The 25,899-nt window shown below is 43.1% G+C and overlaps 1 protein-coding gene across 1 annotated transcript; it reads right to left on the bottom strand.

Annotated features, from left to right (window-relative positions):
- Positions 1 to 14,906: 14,906 nt before the first annotated feature.
- LOC117509751 (hibernation-specific plasma protein HP-55-like) lies at positions 14,907 to 25,620 on the bottom strand. The gene is made up of 5 exons (XM_034169447.1): positions 24,972 to 25,620; positions 24,797 to 24,867; positions 15,613 to 15,806; positions 15,265 to 15,409; positions 14,907 to 15,175 (listed from the first exon to the last, which is right to left on the bottom strand). Exons 1-5 carry the CDS (start codon positions 25,582 to 25,584, stop codon positions 14,981 to 14,983), a joined length of 1,218 nt encoding a protein of 405 aa, XP_034025338.1. The 5' UTR covers positions 25,585 to 25,620; the 3' UTR covers positions 14,907 to 14,980.
- Positions 25,621 to 25,899: the final 279 nt, after the last annotated feature.

Genomic DNA, 25,899 nt, shown 5'->3' with positions numbered 1-25,899 from the left:
TTGTTGACGTTCTAATAAGTGTCTATGTGCGGTCTGCATAAATTGGGAGTAGCAAGATGGAAGACAGTTTGCTTCAGCGGATTGTACAGTGTGTGGGCCAATGAGCTGTCCAGTAATATATAGAGATCAGTGCTTTAATCTCATCAAATTTCATCTTTAATGACCCTCTGCTTTGTGAAAAGTGGCTTTAATCTCATACTGCCTTTAAAGTTTTTGTCTCTTTTTGGTTTGTGTTCAGTCAGTCTCCGTCTGTCTTTGGCTTTTGGTGAAAGCAGGAGCAATATCCAGAACTTCTGAATTTGATCTCATATTGCCTTGAATCTTTTTGTATCATTTTGGTTTGCGGTTGAAGAAATTAGCAGTAATATCCAGAACTTCAGAATTTGAACCAGATCTGCTGGACGTCAGCTGCAAGGTTGGTATTTGTCAAATTATGATTCATGAAATGTAAACAAACTGTTAATGGAGCACTTTTCCTTCAGACACAGGTCAAACTGAATGTGATGTTTCACTGAAATGGCTAGCCATGCTAAAACTGTATTTCCCATGATGCATTTCCTAGGGGAATCATGACGCAGGATGTTGGTCACATCATAAACATTATACATGTAGACGCCTCATGGACTACCATAGCCTGATAACCAGCCTAATTATGCTGGATACTAGCCTGCAGGGGCGTCGGACTGGGGGGTAAAGGGTATTATGTACCCAGGGCCCAGAGTATGGGGGGGCCCACAAAAAACTGGCATTAAATAGATTTTTGTGTTGCATGTTATTAATGTCGATACAATTCATGTTGTAAAAGAATATAATTAGAACTAAGACTGCAAGCAGTCGTATACAGGCCCTCGTTACGCGCAACCGCCTACCCGGGCCAGTGGGTGCCCTTGTGACCAGATGTGGGCATGTGCGTACAGGGGCAACCACTCATCACAGTTAAAATTTTAAACAAATCACACAATGCATGAAGGAGTTATGACATGTTGATGGTTCATCCACTAGTGGGCGCTCAGTGTACAAACAGAGGGGCCAGGTGTGTTCAGGGGCCAACTGTCATCACACGTGAAGCTTCAACTCAGTCAGGCAAAGCATGAAGGAGTTATCATGACTTGATGTTCCATGGTGAAGGGTCAAAATGGCGGCGCCATAGCGACCACACCCTTCAACATAGAGAAAAGCTTTCGATAACTTTTGGTCAGTATCATCTCTGGATGCTGTGAAACAAATTAAGTGCATTGGACAAAATCCCTAGGAGGAGTTCGTTCAAACACAACATGTGGAAATCACGCCAAAATGACAAGAAAATTCAAAATGGCTGACTTCCTGTTTGGAGTAGACCCATGGTGCAAGAGACTTTTTGTACATCTATGCAAGACGTGTACCAATTGTCATCACCCTACTCCAAAAAAAAAAAACCCCTATGAGGAGGGTTTTTTGAAAGTTTCAAGGGGGTGCTATTGAGGCATTTTGCCACGCCCATGGCTGACGCCCCTATGAATTGTAAGAGGTTGTCGTGCTTGACCTGTGTATCAATTGTCATGATGATGTGACAAAATTAAAGCCGTCAAAATGAAGAACGTAATTTCATGGCGAATGGTCAATATTCGGCATGCCGCCACACAGACGCCGTTACTCATAAGTTCACGGCGATCATCGCCTATGTTCACCAAGTTGTTCTGCATGTTTTAGAAGTGGAAGGAAGTTGATGGTGTTAAGTATGTGAAATCAGTACCTGTTTAAGTATAATGTTCCATGGCGAACGGTCAAAATGGCGTTGCCATAGCGGCCACACCCTTCGGCATAAAGAAAAGCTTTCGATAACTTTTGGTCAGTATCGTCTGTGGGTGATGTGGAAGAAATTTGAAGTGCATTGGACAAAATCCCTAGGAGGAGTTTGTTCAAATACAACATGTGGAAATCACACCAAAATGAGAAGAAAATTCAAAATGGCCGACTTCCTGTTTAGAGTAGACCCATGGTGCAAGAGACTTTTTTGTACGTCTATGCAAGTCACACGTGTACCAATTTTCATCTCCCTACTCCAAAAAAACCCCTATGGGAAGGGGTTTTTGAAAGTTTCAAGAGGGCGCTATTGAGGCATTTTGCCCCGCCCATGGGCGAAGCCCCTATGAATTGTAAGAGGTTGTCGTGCTCGACCTGTGTATCAATTTTCATGATGATGTGACAAAATTAAAGCCGTCAAAAGGAAGAACGTAATTTCATGGCGAATGGGCAATATTCGTCATGCCGCCACACGGACGCAGTTACTCGTAACTTCACGGCGTTCATCACCTACGTTCACCAATTTGTTCTGCATGTTTTAGAAGTGGAATGAAGTTGATTGGGTTAAGTATGTGACATCAGGACCTCTTAAAGTAAAAATAGGACATTTCCTGCCACCACCGGGGGGCGCTATGGCGCAGGTGGGAACTTAAGATATGTAGACGTTCAGGGCGGAGCCCTCATCATGTCCAGCAAGTTTGAAGGATCTACGATGAAGTATGTGGGCGTGACAGCCGTTCGAAGTGAAATGGCGTGCTCCGAAAAGCTCGCCAAAGTTTGACGACCCCTAGCAGCCACGCCTTTTGACTTAATTAGAATCTTTTGATAACTTTTGATCACCTTTGTGTTGTTATGATTTTGACCAAATTTGAAGACAATCGGATGAAATCCCTAGGACGAGTTCGTTGAAATGTAAGTAGTGGAAATGGCCAAAAATGGCAAAAATTTGCTCAAAATCGAAACTTAAAATCAAAATGGCCGTCTTCCTGTCGATATTTCACCATGACAGTAAGAGACTTTTTCGTGCGTCCTGGCATGGTAAATATGTGTACCGAATTTCGTGAGGCTACGACGAAAAAGCCCAATGCGGAGGGGTTTTTGAAAATTTCTAGGGGGCGCTATTTCACAATTTATCTGCGACCATGTGCGAGGCCCCCAAAATATCGAATTTCGGATCCGGCCGGACGACTTTGGAAAGTTTGGTGAGTTTTTGAGGATGGGAAGAGGCCGAAATTTCGATTTCAAGAGTGGCAAGAATAATAATAATAATAACTATGACTGCAAGCAGTCATATACGGGTCCTCGTTCCGCGCAACCGTCTACCCAGGCCAGTGGGTGCCCTTGTGAGCACATGTGGGCATGTGCATGCAGGGTCAACCACTCATCACATAGTTAAAGTTTAAACAAATCACACAGTGCATCAAGGAGTTATGACATGTTGATTTTTCATCCACTAGGGGGTGCTCAGTGTACAAACAGAGGGGCCGGGTGTGTTCAGGGGCCAACCGTCATCATACATGTGAAGTTTCAAGTCAATCAGGCAAAGCATGAAGGAGTTATTATGACTTGATGTTCCATGGCAAAGGGTCAAAATGGTGGCACCATAGCGGCCAAACCCTTCAACATAGAGAAAAGCTTACGATAACTTTTGGTCAGTATCAACTTTGGATGTTGTCAAAGAAATTTGAAGTGCATTGGACAAAATCCCTAGGAGGAGTTCATTCAAATACAACGTGAGGAAATGATGGCAAAATGACAAGAAAATTAAAAATGGCCGACTTCCTGTTTGGAGTAGACAAATGGTGCATGAGACTTTTTTGTACGTCTATGCAAGTCAGACATGTACCAATTTTCATCTCCCTAGTACAAAAAACCCCTATGGGGAGGGGTTTTTGAAAGTTTCAAGGGGCGCTATTGAGCCATTTTGCTCTGCCCACGGGCAACGCCCCTATGAATTGTAAGAGGTTGTCATGCTTGACCTGTGTATCAATTTTCATGATGATATGACAAAATTAAAGCCGTCAAAAGGAAGAACGTAATTTCATGGCGAAAGGGCGATATTCGGTACGCCACCACACAGAAGCCGTTACTCGTAAGTTCATGGCGATCATCGCTTATGTTCACTGTTGTTCAGCATCTTTTAGAAGTGGAAGGAAGTTGATGGTGTTAAGTATGTGATATCAGGACCTGTTTAAGTATAATGTTCCATGGCGAAGGGTCAAAATGGCGGCGCCATACCGGCCACACCCTTCGACATAAAGAAAAGCTTTCGATAGCTTTTGGTCAGTATCGTCTGTGGGTGATGTGGAAGAAATTTAAAGTGCATTGGACAAAATCCCTAGGAGGAGTTCGTTCAAATACAACATGTGGAAATCATTTCAAAATGAGAAGAAAATGCAAAATGGCCGACTTCCTGTTTGGAGTAGACTCATGGTGCAAGAGACTTTTTTGTACGTTTATGCAAGTCACACATGTGTACCAATTTTCATCTCCGTATTCCAAAAAAAACCCTATGGGGAGGGGTTTTTGAAATTTTCAAGGGGGTGCTATTGAGGCATTTTGCCCCGCCAATGGGCGACGCCCCTATGAATTGTAACAGGTTGTCGTGCTCGAACTGTGTATCAGTTTTCATGATGATGTGACAAAATTAAAGCCTTCAAATTGAAGAACGTAATTTCATGGCGAATGGGCAATATTCGGCACGCCGCCACACGGATGCCGTTACTTGTAACTTCACGGCGTTCATTGCCTACGTTCACCAATTTGTTCTGCATGTTTTAGAAGTGGAATGAAGTTGATTGGGTTAAGTATGTGACATCAGGACCTCTTAAAGTAAAAATAGGACATTACCCGCCACCACCGGGAGGCGCTATGGCGCAGGTGGGAACTTAAGATATATAGACGTTCAGGGCGGCGCCCTCATCATGTCCAGCAAGTTTGAAGGATCTACAATGAAGCATGTGGGCGTGACAGCCGTTCGAAGTGAAATGGCGTGCTCCGAAAAGCTTGCCAAAGTTTGACGACCCCTAGCAGCCATGCCTTTTGACTTAATTAGAATGTTTTGATAACTTTTGATCACCATTGTGTTGTGATGATTTTGACCAAATTTCAAGACGATCGGATAAAATCCCTAGGACGAGTTTGTTCAAATGTAAGTAGTGGAAAAGGCCAAAAATGGCAAAAATTTGCTCAAAATCGAAACTTAAAATGAAAATGGCCGACTTCCTGTCGATATTTCACCATGACAGTAAGAGACTTTTTCGTGCATCCTGGCATGGTAAATATGTGTACCGAATTTCATGAGGCTACGATGAAAAAAGCCCAATGCGGAGGGGTTTTTGAAAATTTCTAGGGGGCGTTATTTCGTGATTTTTCTGCGACCATGTGCGACGCCCCCAAAATATCGAATTTCGGATCTGGCCGGATGAGTTTAGAAAGTTTGGTGAGTTTTTGAGGATGGGAAGAGGCCGAAATTTCGATTTCAAGAGTGAGAATAATAATAATAATAATAAACAGCGCAATTACAATAGGGTCCTCGTAGGACGTTGCATACTCGGGCCCTAATAAACAGCGCAATTACAATAGGGTCCTCGTAGGACGTTACCTACTCGGGCCCTAATAATAATAATAATAATAATAATAATAAATAACTATGACTGCAAGCAGTCATATACGGGCCCTCGTTCCGCGCAACCGCCTACCCAGGCCAGTGGGTGCCCTTGTGACCACATGTGGGCATGTGCATGCAGGGGCAACCACTCATCACACAGTTAAAATTTTAAACAAATCACACAATGCATCAAGGAGTTATGACATGTTGATTGTTCATCCACTAGGGGGCGCTCAGTGTACAAACAGAGGGGCTGGGTGTGTTCAGGGGCCAACCGTCATACATGTGAAGTTTCAAGTCAATCAGGCAAAGCATGAAGGAGTTATCATGACTTGATGTGCCATGGCAAAGGGTCAAAATGGCGGCACCATAGCGGCCACACCCTTCAACATAGAGAAAAGCTTTCGATAACTTTTGGTCAGTATCAACTTTGGATGCTGTCAAAGAAATTTGAAGTGCATTGGACAAAATCCCTAGGAGGAGTTCGTTCAAATACAACATGTGGAAATCATTTCAAAATGAGAAGAAAATGCAAAATGGCCGACTTCCTGTTTGGAGTAGACTCATGGTGCAAGAGACTTTTTTGTACGTCTATGCAAGACACGTGTACCAATTTTCATCTCCCTACTCCAAAAAAACCCCTATGGGGAGGGGGTTTTGAAAGTTTCAAGGGGGCGCTATTGAGGCATTTTGCTCCGCCCATGGGTGACGCCCCTATGAATTGTAAGAGGTTGTCGTGCTCGACCTGTGTATCAATTTTCATGATGATATGACAAAATTAAATCCGTCAAAAGGAAGAACGTAATTTCATGGCGAAAGGGCGATATTCGGTACGCCACCACACAGAAGCCGTTACTCGTAAGTTCATGGCGATCATCGCTTATGTTCACCAAGTTGTTCAGCATGTTTTAGAAGTGGAAGGTAGTTGATGGTGTTAAGTATGTGACATCAGGACCTGTTTAAGTATAATGTTCCATGGCGAAGGGTTAAAATGGCGGCGCCATACCGGCCACACCCTTCGACATAAAGAAAAGCTTTCGATAACTTTTGGTCAGTGTCGTCTGTGGGTGATGTGGAAGAAATTTGAAGTGCATTGGACAAAATCCCTAGGAGGAGTTCGTTCAAATACAACATGTGGAAATCACGCCAAAATGAGAAGAAAATTCAAAATGGCCGACTTCCTGTTTAGACTAGACCCATGGTGCAAGAGACTTTTTTGTACGTCTATGCAAGTCACACGTGTACCAATTTTCATCTCCCTACTCCAAAAAAAACCCTATGGGGAGGGGTTTTTGAAAGATTCAAGGGGGCGCTATTGAGGCATTTTGCCCCGCCCATGGGGGACGCCCCTATGAATTGTAAGAGGTTGTCGTGCTCGACCTGTGTATCAATTTTCATGATGATGTGACTAAATTAAAGCCATCAAAAGGAAGAACGTAATTTCATGGCGAATGGGCAATATTCGGCACGCCGCCACACGGACGCCGTTACTCGTAACTTCACAGCGTTCATCGCCTACGTTCACCAATTTGTTCTGCATGTTTTAGAAGTGGAATGAAGTTGATTGGGTTAAGCATGTGACATCAGGACCTCTTAAAGTAAAAATAGGACATTTCCCGCCACCACCGGGGGGCGTTATGGCGCAGGTGGGAACTTAAGATATGTAGACGTTCAGGGCGGAGCCCTCATCATGTTCAGCCAGTTTGAAGGATCTACAATGAAGTATGTGGGCGTGACAGCCGTTCGAAGTGAAATGGCGTGCTCCGAAAAGCTCGCCAAAGTTTGACGACCCCTAGCAACCACGCCTTTTGACTTAATTAGAATCTTTTGATAACTTTTGATCACCATTGTGTTGTGATGATTTTGACCAAATTTGAAGACAATCGGATGAAATCCCTAGGACGAGTTCGTTCAAATTTAAGTAGTGGAAATGGCCAAAAATGGCAAAAATTTGCTCAAAATCGAAACTTAAAATCAAAATGGCCGACTTCCTGTCAGTATTTCACCATGACAGTAAGAGACTTTTTCGTGCATCCTGGCATGGTAAATATGTGTACCGAATTTCGTGAGGCTATGATGAAAAAGCCCAATAATGAGGGGTTTTTAAAAATTTCTAGGGGGCGCTATTTCGTGATTTTTCTGCGACCATGTGCGACGCCCACAAAATATAGAATTTCGGATCCGGCCGGACAACTTTGGAAAGTTTGGTGAGTTTTTGAGCATGGGAAGAGGCCGAAATTTCAATTTCAAAAGTGAGAATAATAATAATAATAACTAGGACTGCAAGCAGTCATATACAGGCCCTCGGTCCGCGCAACCGCCTACCCAGGCCAGTGGGTGCCCTTGTGACCACATGTGGGCATGTGCATGCAGGGGCAACCACTCATCACACAGTTAAAATTTTAAACAAATCACACAATGCATCAAGGAGTTATGACATGTTGTTTGTTCATCCACTAGGGGGCGCTCAGTGTACAAACAGAGGGGCTGGGTGTGTTCAGGGGCCAACCGTCATCATACATGTGAAGTTTCAAGTCAATCAGGCAAAGCATGAAGGAGTTATCATGACTTGATGTTCCATGGCAAAGGGTCAAAATGACGGCACCATAGCAGCCACACCTTTCAACATAGAGAAAAGCTTTCGATAAGTTTTGGTCAGTATCATCTTTGGATGTTGTCAAAGAAATTTGAAGTGCATTGGACAAAATCCCTAGGAGGAGTTCGTTCAAATACAACGTGGAAATCACGCCAAAATGAGAAGAAAATTCAAAATGGCCGACTTCCTGTTTGGAGTAGACCCATTGTTTCAAGAGACTTTTTTGTACGTCTATGCAGGTCACACGTGTACCAATTTTCATCTCCCTACTCCCAAAAAACCCCTATGTGGAGGGGTTTTTGAAAGTTTCAAGGGGGCGCTATTGAGGCATTTTGCTCCACCCATGCGTGAGGCCCCTATGAATTGTAAGAGGTTGTCGTGCTCGACCTGTGTGTCAATTTTCATGATGATGTGACAAAATTAAAGCCATCAAAAGGAAGAACGTAATTTCATGGCAAATGGAGCCCTCATCATGTCCAGCAAGTTTGAAGGATCTATGATGACGTATGTGGGCGTGACAGCCGTTCGAAGTGAAATGGCGTGCTCGGAAAAGCTCGCCAAAGTTTGACGACCCCTAGCAGCCACGCCTTTTGACTTAATTAGAATCTTTTGATAACTTTTGATCACCATTGTGTTGTGATGATTTTGATCAAATTTGAAGACGATCGGATGAAATCCCTAGGACGAGTTTGTTCAAATGTAAGTAGTGGAAATGACTAAAAATGGCAAAAATTTGCTCAAAATCGAAACTTAAAATCAAAATGGCTGACTTCCTGTCGATATTTCACCATGACAGTAAGAGACTTTTTCGTGCGTCCTGGCATGGTAAATATGTGTACCGAATTTCGTGAGGCTACGACGAAAAAAGCCCAATGCGGAGGGGTTTTTGAAAATTTCTAGGGGGCGCTATTTCGCGATTTTTCTGCGACCATGTGCGACGCCCCAAAAATATCGAATTTCAGATCCGGCCGGACGACTTTGGAAAGTTTGGTGAGTTTTTGAGCATGGGAAGAGGCCGAAATTTCGATTTCAAGAGTGAGAATAATAATAAATAATAATAATAATAAACAGCCCTAATGATTTGCAAATCCTCTTCAACCTATATTTAATTGAATACACCACAAAGACAAGATATTTAATGTTCAAACTGATAAACTTTATTGTTTTTGTGCAAATATTTGCTCATTTTGAAATGGATGCCTGCAACATGTTTCAAAGAAGTTGGGACAGGGCAACAAAAGACTGGGAAAGTTGATGAATGCTTAAAGAACACATAATTGGAAACAGGTGAGTGTCATGATTGGGTATAAAAAGAGCATCCCCAAAAGGCTCAGCCATTCACAAGCGAAGATGGGGCGAGTATCACCACTTTGTGAACAACTGCGTGACAAAATAGTCCAGCAGTTTAAGAACAATGTTTCTCTACATTCAATTGCAAGGAATTTAGGGATTCCATCATCTCCAGTCCATAATATAATCAGAAGATTCAGAGAATCTGGAGAACTTTCTAAACGTAAGCAGCAAGGCCACAAACCAATATGGAATGCCCATGACCTTCGATCCCTCATGTGGCACTGCATTAAAAACCAACATCATTGTGTAAAGGATCTTACCACCTGGGCTCAGGAACATTGTCAGTTAACACAGTTCGTCGCTACATCTACAAGTGCAAGTTAAAACTCTAAAGTGAAAGCCATACATCAACAACATCCAGAAACGCCGCCGCCTTCTCTGGGTCCAAGCTCGTTTGAAATGGACAGACACAAAGTGAAAAACTGTGCTGTGGTCTAATGAGGAGTACATGTTTCAAATTGTTTTTTGAAATCATGACGGTGTGTCCTCCAGACAAAAGAGGAAAAAGACCATTCAGATTGTTACCAGTGCAAAGTTCAAAAGCCAGCATCTGTGATGGTATGGGGTGTGTTAGTGCCCATGGCATGAGCAACTTACACATCTGTGATGGCACCATCAATGCTGAAAGGTACATCCAGGTTTTGGAGCAACACATGCTGCCATCCAAGCAAAGTCTTTTTCAGGGACATCCCTGCTTATTTCAGCAAGACAATGCCAAGCCATATTCTGCATGTGTTACAACAGTGTGGCTTCGTAGTAAAAGAGTGCAGGTACTAGACTGGCCTGCCTGCAGTCCAGACCTGTCACCCAATGTGTGGCACATTATGAAGCGCAAAATATGACAACGGAGACCCCGGACTGTTGAACAACTGAAGTTGTACAACAAGCAAGAACGGGAAAGAATTCCACCTACAAAGCTTCAACAATTAGTGTCCTCAGTTCCCAAAAGCTTATTGAGTGTTGTTAGAAGGAAAGGTGATGTAACACAGTGGTAAACATACCACTGTCCCAGCTTTTTTGAAATGTGTTGCAGGCATCCATTTTAAAATGAGCAAATATTTGCACAAAAACAATAAAGTTTATCAGTTTGAACTAGAGCCCGACCGAGATGGATTTTTTTGTGGCCGATTCCAATAACGATATTTGGATGAAAAAATGCCGATAATCAATAAATCGGCTGATTTGCCGATAGCCGATAAATCAGCCGATCAGTTGAATGTTTCAACCTCTTAGCAGTAAACAAAAGTTTTTCATGCTAGAAATAAGGTCTACACAACATGGGCTTAATAGAAAGTGTGACCGATGCAATGAAGCACATTTGACACATTACTACATAAACTGAGTTAATCAAACTGAGTTGAACTGAAACGGGAGAAATGTGGGGTGAATGTAATCAAAAAGTTATTACATGGTAACAGGAGTTGATTCCAAAAAGCTCTATTCTGGTCTTATCTGACCACATGACCTTCTCCCATGCCTCCTCTGGATCATCCAGTTGGTCACTGGTGAACTTCAAACAGGCCTGGACATGTGCTGGCTTGAGCAGGGGGACCTTGCTGCCCTGCAGGATTTTAATCCATGACAACATCATGTGTTACTAATGTAATCTTTGTGACTGTGGTCCCAGCTCTCTTCAGGTCATTGACCAGGTTCTCCTGTGTAGTTCTGAGCTTTCTCAGAATCATCCTTACCCCACAAAGTGAGATCTTGCATGGAATCCCAGACCGAGGGAGATTGACAGTCATGTTGTGTTTCCTCCACTTTCTAATAAATAATCATAACAGTTGTTGTCTTCGACCAAGCTGCTTGCCTGTTGTCCTGTAGTCCATCCCAGCCTTGTGCAGGTCTACAGTTTTGTCCCTGGTCCCCTTAGACAGCTTTTTGGTCTTGGCTATGGTGGACAGGTTGGAGTGTGATTGATTGTGTGAACAGGTGTCTTTTATACAGGTAACAAGTTCAAACAGGTGCAGTTAATACAGGTAAAGAGTGCAGAATAAGAGGGCTTCTTAAAGAAAAATTAACAGGTCTGTGTGAGCCAGAATTCTTGGTGGTTGGTAGGGGGTCAAATACTTATTTGCAGCAGTAACATACAAATAAATTATTTAAAAAAAATCATACATTGTGATTTCCGGATTTTTTTTTTTTTTTAGATTATGTCGCTCACAGTGGACATGCACCTCAGATGAAAATTTCAGACCCCTCCATGATTTCTAAGTGGGAGAACTTCCAAAATAGCAGGGTGTTCAAATACTTATTTTCCTCACTGTGTGTGTATATATATATATATATATATATATATATATATATATATATATATATATATATATATATATATATATATATACTAAAAACTAAAAAGTCACGTGTACATAAGTATTCACAGCCTTTGCCATGAACCTGTTGGGGAAAGTGTAGTGACACGGACCCACAACAGGGGGCGCAAATGAACGGTCAATAGATGAGCCAAAAGGTAACAATTTAATGTTGTGAATGTGCACGACGATTATACAGACAATCACAGAATCTGATAACAGTCAATACACAAAGGTGACATGTGAGCAGGCTCGAGGATAGAAGACGTCTGTCCTGAGAAGAGCCGGAACCACACGACTTCCACCGCCACAGAACCCGGTGAATACTGGAGCCGCCAAGTTCCGAATTCCCAGGTGATTACCGTCCCCGACCTTCGGATCTGGTACTGCTGGCGAGGAGCACAAACAGTGAGATGTGGGTGTGTGCATACCCAGTAACAAAACAGTCAGAAGCTGGAAAGTCACCTCCACCTCTAATCACACACTCGTGCAGCTCCTGTTAAACCACTTATCTGGATTGGGTGTGAAGCGTAGCCGTCGCTGATCACACCAAACGCCAATCCCACAAATAAGGCAACACCACAGGAAAACGGCTGCAACGAAGTTCAGACTATTAGTCAGCGTTAAATACAGCAGAGAAATTACCTTCACAGGTAGATGATATCTCGGCAGCGAGGTGGAGATGACGTCCGGCTTTTATGGAGTGGATTGATGAAGTGGAGATGGGTGACAGCTGTCATGAGTTGATGAGTGACAGCTGTCAACCCCGGCTGTGTCCATGGCGGCAGCACCCTCTCGTGCCTGAAGCCCGCACTTCAGGCAGGGCGCCCTCTGGTGGTGGGCCAGCAGTACCTCCTCTTCTGGCGGCCCACACAACAGAACCTCCTCTTTCCACTGATCATCCTTGATGTTTCTACAGCTTACAGTCCATCTGGGGTAAATTCAGGTGATTTGACACGTCTACATATAAGGTCCCACACCTGGCAGTGCATGCCAGAGCACAAACCAAGCATGAAGTCAAATGAACTGTCTGTACACCTCTGAGATGGGATCATTTTGAGGCACAAAGCTGGGTAAGGGTACAGAAACATTTCTGCTGCTTTGAAGGTCCCAGTGAGCACAGTGGCCCCCACCATCCCTAAATGGAAGAAGTTCAGATCCACCAGGACTCTTTCTAGAACTGGCCAACCATCTAAACTGAGCAGTCGGAGGAGAGGGCCCTTAGTCAGGGAGGTGACCAAGAACCTAATGGTCACTCTGTCAGAGCTCCAGCATTCCTCTGTGGAGAGAGGAGATGTTTCTAGAAGGACAACCATCTGTTCAGCAATCCATCAATCAGGCCTGTATGGTAGAGTGGCCAGATGGGAGCCACTTCTTGGTAAATGGCACATGGCAGCTCACCTGGAGTTTGCCAAAAGGCCTTTGAAGGACTCCCAGACCATGAGAAACAAAATTTGCTGGTCTGAATGCCAAGCATCATGTTTGGAGGAAACCAGGCACCATCCCTACCGTGAAGCATGGTGGTGGCATCATCATGCCGTGGGGATGTTTCTCAGTGGCAGCAACTGGGAGACTAGTCAGGATTGAGGGAAAGATGAATGTGGCAATGTACAGAGACATCCTGGGTGAAAACCTGCTCCAGAACGCTCTTGACCTCAGACTGTCAGCAGGACAATGACCTTAAAGCCTAGGTTACACATAGACGGTTTTGTCGGCAGGTAGTATGTAGACCGAAGTTCGCGGTAGTTCCAGCTGTTTTCGCGGTGGAAAGGGGTGGAGCATTTCGCCAGCGTTTCGAGCGCCGTACTAGCCGCAAATACACGGATAAAACGCCACTAAATCTGCAGAATAAAGCAGTGTTTTGACGTCGTAGCATCCGGCACACGTCAGGCAACGGGGGTTAATACCCAGTTCTATCCTTTACAATCGCAGGTTAAGACGCACGTGAGAACGGCGGTGTTCTGCTGCCGCCGATAATGCCCTGTGTACCGCTGGATTTATCCAGGCAAATCCTGCATTACTCCAGGAACTTTTGCATATAGGCACCGCCCCCAAAGTATAATAGCCTGAAGCAGCTGTCACTGCAGGGGGAGGGAGCTCATCTCTCAGCCTTTTCTTCTCCTTCCTTTTTCCACTCCTCAACGTGTTGCTCGTCTCCACCACAGGGCTACCCTCTGCTTCTGAACCAGACCTCTTGGTAAGTCCTTGCTGCTGCCAATTTGCTTTTAGGAGGCATACTGGAGCTTCTCTGCAAAAATATCTGGAGCTGGCCGTGAGTGAGAGGCCTGCATGCAGCGCGCTAGCATTTTTATACTGACAGCCGCCTATCGGCCATTTGGAACGTCGTTAACTGGGAGGTGGTGTTTAGAATGGCGTACTGTCCGCTAGCGCCGCTGTTTTGTCTGCCTCTGTTGCCGGTTAAAACACCTTTGAGGATGCCGATGTGGGCTCTTTCGCCGTTTTACACGCCATTGGTTAGGGATACAATGCCGGCCGCCAATTACGGCGGTGTAAACTGCGGCACTACAGAAAGGGGCAGGATGAAACGCCGATTAAAAAGTATCAAACACCGTTGTTCGCGTTGTCTCCGTCATCACGCGAATTCTCCGGGAGCGCTCCCGGAATTATTCGACATGTTGAATAATTTTTTTGACGATTCCCGGTAAAGCCGGAACTAAGCCACGCCCCCTAGTGCCGGCGTTGACAACGGCGTTTGATCCTTAAGACGGCCAAAAACTCTTCCGGGACGCTTCCGGGAGCTCTTACCGTCTATGTGTAAACGGGGCTTAAGCACACAGCCAAGATATCAAAGGAGTGGCTTCAGGACAACTCTGTGAATGTCCTTGAGTGACCCAGCCAGAGTCTAGACCTGAATCCAAATATAGGTGCACTAAGCTTGTGGCATCATATTCAAGAAGACTTGACGCTGTAATTGCTGCTAAAGGTGCATCAACAAAGTATTGAGCAAAGGGTGTGAATACTTATGTACGCGTGATTTCTTAGTTTTTTTTTATTTTTAATAAATTCGCAACAATTTACAAAAAAAAAAAAGCAAAAAACATAAAAAAAAACAAATAAAAAAAAATACATTTTTCATCTTGGCATCGGGTGTTGAGTCGAATTTTGAGGGAAAAAATTTTATTTATTCCATTTTGGAATAAGGCTGTAACATAAAATGTGGAAAAAGTGAAATACTGTGAATACTTTCTGGATGCACTGCATTGAACAAAGTGTTTTGATTGACTTATAATATCAACACACACACAGATTTGATTGGATTTAATGTCTTGTGAATGTTGTGCTTGAATGAACACAATGTTTCATCTTTCAGATGGTTGGGTTGACAATCTTGCCCATGAAAAGGATTTTTCCTGTGGATTGTTCAGTGATCAGGGCAATGAATGGTTGATTGAATTTCAGTACTGGGACAATGCGTAAGGACAGAAGCATTATGTTAACGCCTGTGGCAGCTGCTGCTGTGGCTCCTCCCTCATCCACATCCAGAGTGGCTTGATGCACAATCTACAGTCAAATATAAATGCAGGAGATGAAAGGGATTCAAACATGAAACTGTTATTCAACCATAGCTGAAGCTGTAGATCCATCCTTACGTCGGACACAACCAGTTTCTTCCCCTCTGAAATGCCACTCAAATCTGCGTCACCAAACATGTCTGTCATTCCCATTTCCTTCAACACATTGTTCAGCTCATAGCGAGTCTTAATGGAGAACTTGGGAACAAATACATCGTATTCACTAAAAATAAAAGGATAAAACACAGAGGGACTTTAACATGGATTATTCATTTACAAATGATCAGTTATTATTACTATTAATATTACGGATGTACTTATGTTGCTTCCTTTCCTTTCCATCTTTTGTTATCCTTTTTCATTCATTTCTAGCTCAAAATCATAAAACAAATAAACCATAATTTAAAAATTCAGTTATTCTACAACCTGGGTTTCATCCATTTTAGCCATTTGGTGACGTATCTTGCGGAAATGACGTCCTCCACTGCAGCCAAATTATCAGACAGCAGCAGCAGCATGGAGTAGGAGTTACTGAAGGGAAGGCGTAGCACCGACGTGTTAATTTGCCTGTCGATATAGACGTCAAAGTCCCCTTCGCTATTCATCATCGGAACTGGAACCTGTCAGAGAAAAGGAATGTATTTTAATGGCACAATATGTCTTAAGGATGTGTGATAAGGAGTGATGTTAATATATGACTCCATAATCAGAATATAACAAATGTGACTGTTATTTCAGTTATTAAGATATAATTGTAGTCGCAGGTTTGTAAAAATGGAAAATATAGTTTTTAAAACGAGCAATTGGAGATTTCTGACGTCACCTCCAAAATTCAGTGGAGTCTTCCATGCACTAATATCTATCTGTGGTGCAAAGTTGGTGAGAATCCTTGAAGTTTTGAAGTAATCCTTCAAAGACTATATAAAAGGAAATCTTGATCTGTATTCTGTATCCATATCTGGATAACCTCCAAAATTCAGTGGAGTCTTCCATGCACTAATATCTATCTATGGTGCAAATTTCATGAGAATCCGTGAAGTAGTTTTGATGTAATCCTTCAAAGCCTATATAAAGTGAAATCTTGATCGAGAATCTGGATCCAGATCACCTCCAAAATTTAATGGAGTCTTTCATGGCCTAATATGTATCTGTGGTGCAAGTTTTGTCAAAATCCATGCAGTAGTTTTGACATAACCCTGCTAGTCAGTTGTCTTCCGGGGGCCAGAGCAGGCGACATTGAAGGAAATTTGAAACTGCTGGCTAAGGCTAAGCGTAAATTTGGTAAGATTGTAATTCACGTCGGCAGTAATGACACCCGGTTACGCCAATCGGAGGTCACTAAAATTAACATTGAATCGGTGTGTAACTTTGCAAAAACAATGTCGGACTCTGTAGTTTTCTCTGGGCCCCTCCCCAATCGGACCGGGAGTGACATGTTTAGCCGCATGTTCTCCTTGAATTGCTGGCTGTCTGAGTGGTGTCCAAAAAATGAGGTGGGCTTCATAGATAATTGGCAAAGCTTGTGGGGAAAACCTGGTCTTGTTAGGAGAGACAGCATCCATCCCACTTTGGATGGAGCAGCTCTCATTTCTAGAAATCTGGCCAATTTTCTTAAATCCTCCAAACCGTGACTATCCAGGGTTGGGACCAGGAAGCAGAGTTGTAGTCTTACACACCTCTCTGCAGCTTCTCTCCCCCTGCCATCCCCTCATTACCCCATCCCCGTAGAGACGGTGCCTGCTCCCAGACCACCAATAACCAGCAAAAATCTATTTAAGCATAAAAATTCAAACAGAAAAAATAATATAGCACCTTCAACTGCACCACAGACTAAAACAGTTAAATGTGGTCTATTAAACATTAGGTCTCTCTCTTTTAAGTCCCTGTTAGTAAATGATATAATAATTGATCAACATATTGATTTATTCTGCCTTACAGAAACCTGGTTACAGCAGGATGAATATGTTAGTTTAAATGAGTCGACACCCCCGAGTCACACTAACTGCCAGAATGCTCGTAGCACGGGCCGAGGCGGAGGATTAGCAGCAATCTTCCATTCCAGCTTATTAATTAATCCAAAACCCAGACAGAGCTTTAATTCATTTGAAAGCTTGACTCTTAGTCTTGTCCATCCAAATTGGAAGTCCCAAAAACCAGTTTTATTTGTTATTATCTATCGTCCACCTGGTCGTTCCTGTGAGTTTCTCTGTGAATTTTCAGACCTTTTGTCTGACGTAGTGCTTAGCTCAGATAAGATAATTATAGTGGGCAATTTTAACATCCACACAGATGCTGAGAATGACAGCCTCAACACTGCATTTAATCTATTATTAGACTCAATTGGCTTTGCTCAAAATGTAAATGAGTCCACCCACCACTTTAATCATATCTTAGATCTTGTTCTGACTTATGGTATGGAAATTGAAGAATTAACAGTATTCCCTGAAAACTCCCTTCTGTCTGATCATTTCTTAATAACATTTACATTTACTCTGATGGACTACCCAGCAGTGGGGAATACGTTTCATTACACTAGAAGTCTTTCAGAAAGCACTGTAACTAGGTTTAAGGATATGATTCCTTCTTTATGTTCTCTAATGCCATATACCAACACAGTGCAGAGTAGCTACCTAAACTCTGTAAGTGAGATAGAGTATCTCATCAGTAGTTTTACATCCTCATTGAAGACAACTTTGGACGCTGTAGCTCCTCTGAAAAAGAGAGCTTTAAATCAGAAGTGCCTGAGTCTGTGGTATAACTCACAAACTCGCAGCTTAAAGCAGATAACCCGTAAGTTGGAGAGGAAATGGCGTCTCACTAATTTAGAAGATCTTCACTTAGCGTGGAAAAAGAGTCTGTTGCTCTATAAAAAAAAAGCCCTCCGTAAAGCTAGGACATCTTACTACTCATCACTAATTGAAGAAAATAAGAACAACCCCAGGTTTCTTTTCAGCACTGTAGCCAGGCTGACAAAGAGTCAGAGATCTATTGAGCCGAGTATTCCTTTAACTTTAACTAGTAATGACTTCATGACTTTCTTTGCTAATAAAATTCTAACTATTAGAGAAAAAATTACTCATAACCATCCCAAAGACGTATCGTTATCTTTGGCTGCTTTCAGTGATTCCGGTATTTGGTTAGACTCTTTCTCTCCGATTGTTCTGTCTGAGTTATTTTCATTAGTTACTTCATCCAAACCATCAACATGTCTATTAGACCCCATTCCTACCAGGCTGCTCAAGGAAGCCCTACCATTATTTAATGCTTCGATCTTAAATATGATCAATCTATCTTTATTAGTTGGCTATGTACCACAGGCTTTTAAGGTGGCAGTAATTAAACCATTACTTAAAAAGCCATCACTTGACCCAGCTATCTTAGCTAATTATAGGCCAATCTCCAACCTTCCTTTTCTCTCAAAAATTCTTGAAAGGGTAGTTGTAAAACAGCTAACTGATCATCTGCAGAGGAATAGTCTATTTGAAGAGTTTCAGTCAGGATTTAGAATTCATCATAGTACAGAAACAGCATTAGTGAAGGTTACAAATGATCTTCTTATGGCCTCAGACAGTGGACTCATCTCTGTGCTTGTTCTGTTAGACCTCAGTGCTGCTTTTGATACTGTTGACCATAAAATTTTATTACAGAGATTAGAGCATGCCATAGGTATTAAAGGCACTGCGCTGTGGTGGTTTGAATCATATTTATCTAATAGATTACAATTTGTTCATGTAAATGGGGAATCTTCTTCACAGACTAAGGTTAATTATGGAGTTCCACAAGGTTCTGTGCTAGGACCAATTTTATTCACTTTATACATGCTTCCCTTAGGCAGTATTATTAGATGGCATTGATTAAATTTTCATTGTTACGCAGATGATACCCAGCTTTATCTATCCATGAAGCCAGAGGACACACACCAATTAGCTAAACTGCAGGATTGTCTTACAGACATAAAGACATGGATGACCTCTAATTTCCTGCTTTTAAACTCAGATAAAACTGAAGTTATTGTACTTGGCCCCACAAATCTTAGAAACATGGTGTCTAACCAGAGCCTTACTCTGGATGGCATTACCCTGACCTCTAGTAATACTGTGAGAAATCTTGGAGTCATTTTTGATCAGGATATGTCATTCAATGCGCATATTAAACAAATATGTAGGACTGCTTTTTTGCATTTATGCAATATCTCTAAAATTAGAAAGGTCTTGTCTCAGAGTGATGCTGAAAAACTAATTCATGCATTTATTTCCTCTAGGCTGGACTATTGTGATTCATTATTATCAGGTTGTCCTAAAAGTTCCCTGAAAAGCCTTCAGTTAATTCAAAATGCTGCAGCTAGAGTACTAACGGGGACTAGAAGCAGAGAGCATATCTCACCCATATTGGCCTCTCTTCATTGGCTTCCTGTTAATTCTAGAATAGAATTTAAAATTCTTCTTCTTACTTATAAGGTTTTGAATAATCAGGTCCCATCTTATCTTAGGGACCTCATAGTACCATATCACCCCAATAGAGCGCTTCGCTCTCAGACTGCAGGCTTACTTGTAGTTCCTAGGGTTTGTAAGAGTAGAATGGGAGGCAGAGCCTTCAGCTTTCAGGCTCCTCTCCTGTGGAACCAGCTCCCAATTCAGATCAGGGAGACAGACACCCTCTCTACTTTTAAGATTAGGCTTAAAACTTTCCTTTTTGCTAAAGCTTATAGTTAGGGCTGGATCAGGTGACCCTGAACCATCCCTTAGTTATGCTGCTATAGACTTAGACTGCTGGGGGGTTCCCATGATGCACTGAGTGTTTCTTTCTCCTTTTGCTCTGTATGCACCACTCTGCATTTAATCATTAGTGATTGATCTCTGCTCCCCTCCACAGCATGTCTTTTTCCTGGTTCTCTCCCTCAGCCCCAACCAGTCCCAGCGGAGGACTGCCCCTCCCTGGGCCTGGTTCTGCTGGAGGTTTCTTCCTGTTAAGAGGGGTTTTTTCCTTTCCGCTGTCGCCAAGTGCTTGCTCACAGGGGGTCGTTTTGACCGTTGGGGTTTTTACGTAATTATTGTATGGCCTTGCCTTACAATATAAAGCGCCTTGGGGCAACTGTTTGTTGTGATTTGGCGCTATATAAATAAAATTGATTGATTGATTGATTGATTGATTTGATTGATATGCTTTAGATCTTCCATGTTGAGATATCCAAAAAAGGTGTTTTCGACCCAGATCCTTGACCTTTGACCAAACTACTCAAAAATCTAATCACCTCTAGATATTTATCCATGTAATATTCCCACTAGGTTCTTTATCCATCCATTCATTTTCTATATCCGCTTCTCCAATTAAGTGTCATGGGGGCTGTCTTCATGCCCACGGGTATTATTACCAATTTCTTTTAAGTTGAGTAACCTCACAAAATGTACATAAGCCATGTCTACATTAATACAGTAATTTCTACTCTGTTTCTATGGAACTGTGGAAGTACACACAAAAGTGCAAGGACAGAGAATAACATTCAGGATAATGTAAAGGCCAGTGAAGTATTCTGTCATTTTAGGGCTACATTTATAAAACTGAAATTAACTCAGCCACATGGGGTGTGCAGCCAGTACATTCTGAGTGCCGGTCCCAAGCCCGGATAAATGAGGAGGGTTGCGTCAGGAAGGGCATCCGGCGTAAAACAAGCCAATCCAACTATGCAGACTAAGAATCGAATTTCCATACCGGATTGGTCGCGTCCGGGTTAACAATGTCCGCCACCAGTCCTGTTGCCCAACAGGGTGCCGGTGGAAATTGGGCTACTGCTGGGCAAAGACGACGAAGAAGAGGAGGAGAACGTTTCCACAAACAGTGGGAGAAGAAGAAAACTAGAAGGGTGGAAATGAGAGTGGGGACTTTGAATGTTGGTAGTATGACTGGTAAAGGGAGAGAGATGGCTGATATGATGGCGAGGAGAATGGTAGACATATTGTGTGTGCAAGAGACCAAGTGGAAGGGAAGTAAGATCAGGAGCATCGGCGGTGGGTACAAGTTGTTGTACCATGGTGAGGACAGGAAGAGAAATGGTGTTGGGGTCATTTTAAAGGAAGAGTACATTAAGTGTGTTGGAGGTCAAGCGAGTGTCTGACAGGGTGATGAGTGTGAAGTTGGAAATTGAAGGGGTGATGATGAATATCATCAGTGCATATGCCCCACAGGTAGGTTGTGAGATGAAGGAGAAAGAAGATATCTGGAGTGTGTTAGATCAGGTGGTGGAGAGTGTTCCCAAGCATGAAAGAGTGGTGATAGGAGCGGACTTCAATGGGCATGTTGGTGAAGGGAACAGAGGTGATGAGGAAGTAATGGGTAGATGTGGTATCAAGGATAGGAAAGGGGAAGGACAGATGGTAGTTGATTTTGCAAAAAGGATGGAAATTGCTGTGGTGAATGCCTACTTTAAGATAAGGGAGGAGCACAGGGTAACATAAGAGTGGAGGAAGGTGCACACAGGTGGACTACATTCTTTATAGGAGATGGAAGCTAAAAGAAATCAGAGACTGTAAAGTGGTGGCAGGAGAGAGTGTCGTTAGACAGCAGAGGGTGGTTGTTTGTAGGATGACTTTAGAGGTAAAGAAGAAGAGACTGAGAGGTCAACAAAGGATCAGATGGTGGAAGCTGAAGGAGGAAGACTTGTGTAAAATTTAGTGAGCAGGTGAGAGAAGCACTGGTTGGAGAGGAAGCAGTTTTGGACAACTGGAAAAGTACTGCAAATGTGGAGACAGCTAGGACAGTACGGGGTATGACATCTGGACAGTGGAAGGAAGACAAGGAGACTTGGTGGTGGAATGAAGAGGTCCAGGAAAGCATAAGGAGAAAGAGGTTGGTGAAAAAGTTTTGGGATAGTCAGAGAGATGAAGAAAGTAGACAGGAGTACAAGGAGATGCAGTAAGGCCAAAAGAGAAGTGGCAAAAGCAAAGGAAAAGGCATATTACAAGCTGTACAAGAGGTTGAATAGTAAGGAAGGAGAACAGGACTTGTACTGATTGCCCAGAGAAAGGGACAGAGCTGGAAAGGATGTGCAGCAGGTTAGGGTGGTAAAAGATGTACATGATAATGTGCTGACAAGTGAGGAGTGTGTGCTGAGAAGGTGGAGGGAATATTTTGAAGAGCTGATGAATAAAGAAAATGAGTGAGAGAAAAGGCTGGATGTGGTGAGAGTAAATCAGGAAGTACAAGAGATTAGTAAGGAAGAATTGAGGGCTGCTATGAAGAGGATGAAGAGTGGAAAGGCAGTTGGTCCAGATGACATTCCAGTGGAGACATGGAAATATCTAGGAGAGATGGCAGTAGAGTTTCTAACCAGATTGTTTAATAAAATCTTGGAAAGTGAGAGAATGCCTGAGGAGTGGAGACGAAGTGTGCTGGTTCCTATTTTCAAGAACAAGCGTGATGTGCAGAGCTGCAGTAACTACAGAGGCATAAAGCTGATCAGCCACAGCATGAAGTTATGGGAAAGTACAGAGAAGGCCAGAAAGAGTTACATTGTGTGTTTGTGGACTTAGAAAAAGTGTTGTGAAAGTGTAGGAACACGGACCCACAACAGGGGGCGCAATGAACGGACAATGGAGAAGGTAAATAACAAGGTTTACTATTGTGAAACGAGCACAATAAATACAACAATCACAATTTGGGGTCGAATCCGCTGGTGTCGTGTGGGCAGGCTCGAAGGTAGGAGACGTCCGTCTCCGTCGAACCGGAACCACCCAGATCTCCTCTGCCACCGAACCCTGGAAATACTGGAACCACCAAGTCCCGAATTCCCAGGTGGCCACTGCCTCCGCTCGTCGGATCCGGTACTGCTGGCGGGAGAGAGCAACAACACACAGGTGTGGATGCGACCGCACCCAGTAACGGAGAGGGGAGAAGCCGCCTCCACCTCTTGTCAAAGTACAGCAGGAAGGTGAGTACTTATCCAAGCAATGAAGCTATCAGTAGTCAACAGTCCTGAAAAGGTTTAACAAGTTTAGCTGGTTTGTTCAGAATATAAATGCAGAGAATATTACCTCAGTCTTAGGCGATATCTCGGCACTGAGGTGGAGACGCCGTCCTCCAGATATACCTCTGTGCTGAGTGGAACAGCTGTGTCTGGTGATGGGTGACAGCTGTCACCCAGGCTACTCCCATAAGGCGGCAGCGCCCTCTGGTGCCTGGAGCCCGCACTCCAGGCAGGGCGCCCTCTGGTGGTGGTGGGCCAGCAGTACCTCCTCTTCAGCGGCCCACACAACAAAAAGCTTAAGATAGGGTGCCAAGAGAAGAGCTGTGGTATTGTATGAGGAAGTCTGGAGTGGCAGAGAAGTATGTTAGGGTAGTGCAGGACATGTACAAGAATAGTGTGACAGCGGTGAGATGCACAGTCGGAATGACAGACCCATTCAAGGTGGAGGTGGGATTACACCAAGGATCAGCTCTGAGTCCTTTCTTGTTTGTAGTGGTTATGGACAGGTTGACGGATGAGATCAGACAGGAGTCCCCATGGACTATGATGTTTGCAGATGACATTGTGATCTGTAGTGAGAGTAGAGAGCAAGTTGAGTCTAGTCTGGAGAGGTGGAGATATGCTTTGGAGAGAAGGGGAATGAAAGTCAGTAGAAGCAAGACTGAGTACATGTGTGTGAATGGGAGGGAGCCCAGTGGAATAGTGCAGTTACAAGGAGTTGAAGTGGTGAAAGTAGATGAGTTTAAATATTTGGAGAGTGTGGTAAAGAGGTGAAGAAGAGAATGCAGGCAGGGTGGAGTGGGTGGAGAAAGGTGGCAGGAGTGATTTGTGACCGAAGAATATCAGCAAGAGTGAAGGGGAAAGTTTACAAGACAGTAGTGAGCTATGTTGTACGGTTTAGAGACGGTGGCACTAACAAAAAGACAGGAGGCAGAGCTGAAGGTGGCAGAGCTGAAGATGTTGAGATTCTCTTTGGGAGTGACAAGAATGGACAAGATTAGGAATGAACATATCAGAGGGACAGCTCAGGTGGGACGGTTTGGAGACAAAGTCAGAGAGGCGAGATTGAGACGGTTTGGACGTGCAGAGGAGGGACCCAGGGTATGTAGGGAGAAGGATGCTGAGGATGGAGCCACCAGGCAGAAGAAGAGGGAGGCCAAAGAAGAGGTTTATGGATGTGCTGAGGGAGGACATGCAGGTGGTTGGTGTGACAGAAGAAGATACAGAGGACAGGGTGAGATGGAAACGATTGATCTGCTGTGGCGACCCCTAACGGAACAGCCAAAAGACAAAGAAGATTTATAAAACTGAAATTAACTCTGGCATTCTTCCTTTTATTTTGAGACATTTAAAACTGGTGAAATAAAAGCTGACTTTAGTTAAATGTTGAACATAATATAAATAATTTTTTAAAAAGGTGAAATCATTTTTTTTTCACACTAGTATAAAATAAGATCAGCTCAAATTGAAAAACAGGTGAAAACCTTCACACTTGGGAACACAGGCAAAATTAGGCTTTTCTTCTTTCTTAATTTGGTTAAATATTGTTTTATGTTGATTAAATACTACCATCATTGAAGGTGGCTAATTACAGTCATTTTTATTACATGAATAATTCACTGTTAAAACATTAACTGAAGAACTGTGAACCTTAGTGTTGGCATCAACATGGAATATCTCTTCTTTGGTGAGTTTTGGGTCAAACGGCGTTTCCCATTTTCCTATTTGACAGTGATGAACAGAGGAAAAAAAAACTGTAAAATTCTTAGGTGATTGATTGATTAATAACAAGAGAATCAAAGAAGATCTGGTGTCAGCCTCTTACCTTTGTAGTAAATGTAGCTGAGGAGATACATGACCGTTAATGGATCCAGGTCTTCAACCAGGTTGTCTATCTTCCCGTTGGTCTTCTCCTCCACATATTTGTTGATTTTGTTTGCACTGTCTTTTGTTTCAGTAAAGTTGACAGTGAACCCATCTGCCAAGTAAAACTTCTTGAGGTTCTCCAGGAACTCAGGCTTCACCTTGAAGTGGTCATCAACAAACACAGCAGTTCCTTCACTGACGTCTTCATGGCACGTCTTATTTTCTTTAACAAGAAGGCTGTGGAAGCTCTGATCTATATCTGCCTGTGTCAGCACAGAGTCATTGTATCCCAGACCACTGAAGATCTGATGGTGGGTCTGTCCCTTTGCTCCTGTAGCCAAAGCAGCCAGGGCCATGGACACACTTGCTGGGGAGAAGAAGACATTTTTGCCCTCTGACCCAGGCTGAGCAACCAATTTCCTGTACAGCTGGAAGGTAAACTCTTTGTTTGCCTCGTTGACTAGCGACAAACTGTTGGCACTGCTGTCAGGTGCAGTGTCTTGGTTTATTTGACCTCTGCCCACACAGATCACTGCAGAGAAGATCCAGACACTCAGACCTGTGTGCTTCATGGTGACCTGAGAGTAAAAAGGTACAACAGTACGGATCGTCAAGTAACATGTTTGCTTCATCACAACTTGTTGAGATTCAGAAGTCAGTTATGTTGTTACTTATGCAAAATAGTTTTTTTCTGTTTTTTTTTTTTGTTTGTTTGTTTTGGGTTTTTTTTTTTTTGGTGTTTTGATGACTCAGAATCTAACAAAATACTTTTCACAAAATTTTCTCAAAAAGGTTGAGTGGGCTGGATAAGAGGTGAATTCAGAAAATTTAAAAAAAATGTGATGTTTCTACATAACTTTATAAGTGTTGAATGCAGACTGGAACAG

This window comes from Thalassophryne amazonica, chromosome 5 (assembly GCF_902500255.1).
Source record: "Thalassophryne amazonica chromosome 5, fThaAma1.1, whole genome shotgun sequence".
In the NCBI taxonomy this organism is placed as follows: Eukaryota; Metazoa; Chordata; class Actinopteri; order Batrachoidiformes; family Batrachoididae; genus Thalassophryne; species Thalassophryne amazonica.
Note: the sequence above shows the minus strand (reverse complement) of the source record. Positions and strands in the feature narration are given on the sequence as shown.

Excerpts from the sequence above, each read along its gene's own strand:
- LOC117509751 (XM_034169447.1), bottom strand. The coding sequence starts at position 25,584 with ATGAAGCACACAGGTCTGAGTGTCTGGATCTTCTCTGCAGTGATCTGT. Across the intron at positions 15,807-24,796 it reads ATGTTGATGCCAACACTAAG|GTTCCAGTTCCGATGATGAA; the intron begins GTTCACAGTTCT and ends TTTCTCTGACAG. Across the intron at positions 15,176-15,264 it reads AGAAACTGGTTGTGTCCGAC|ATTGTGCATCAAGCCACTCT; the intron begins GTAAGGATGGAT and ends ATTTGACTGTAG.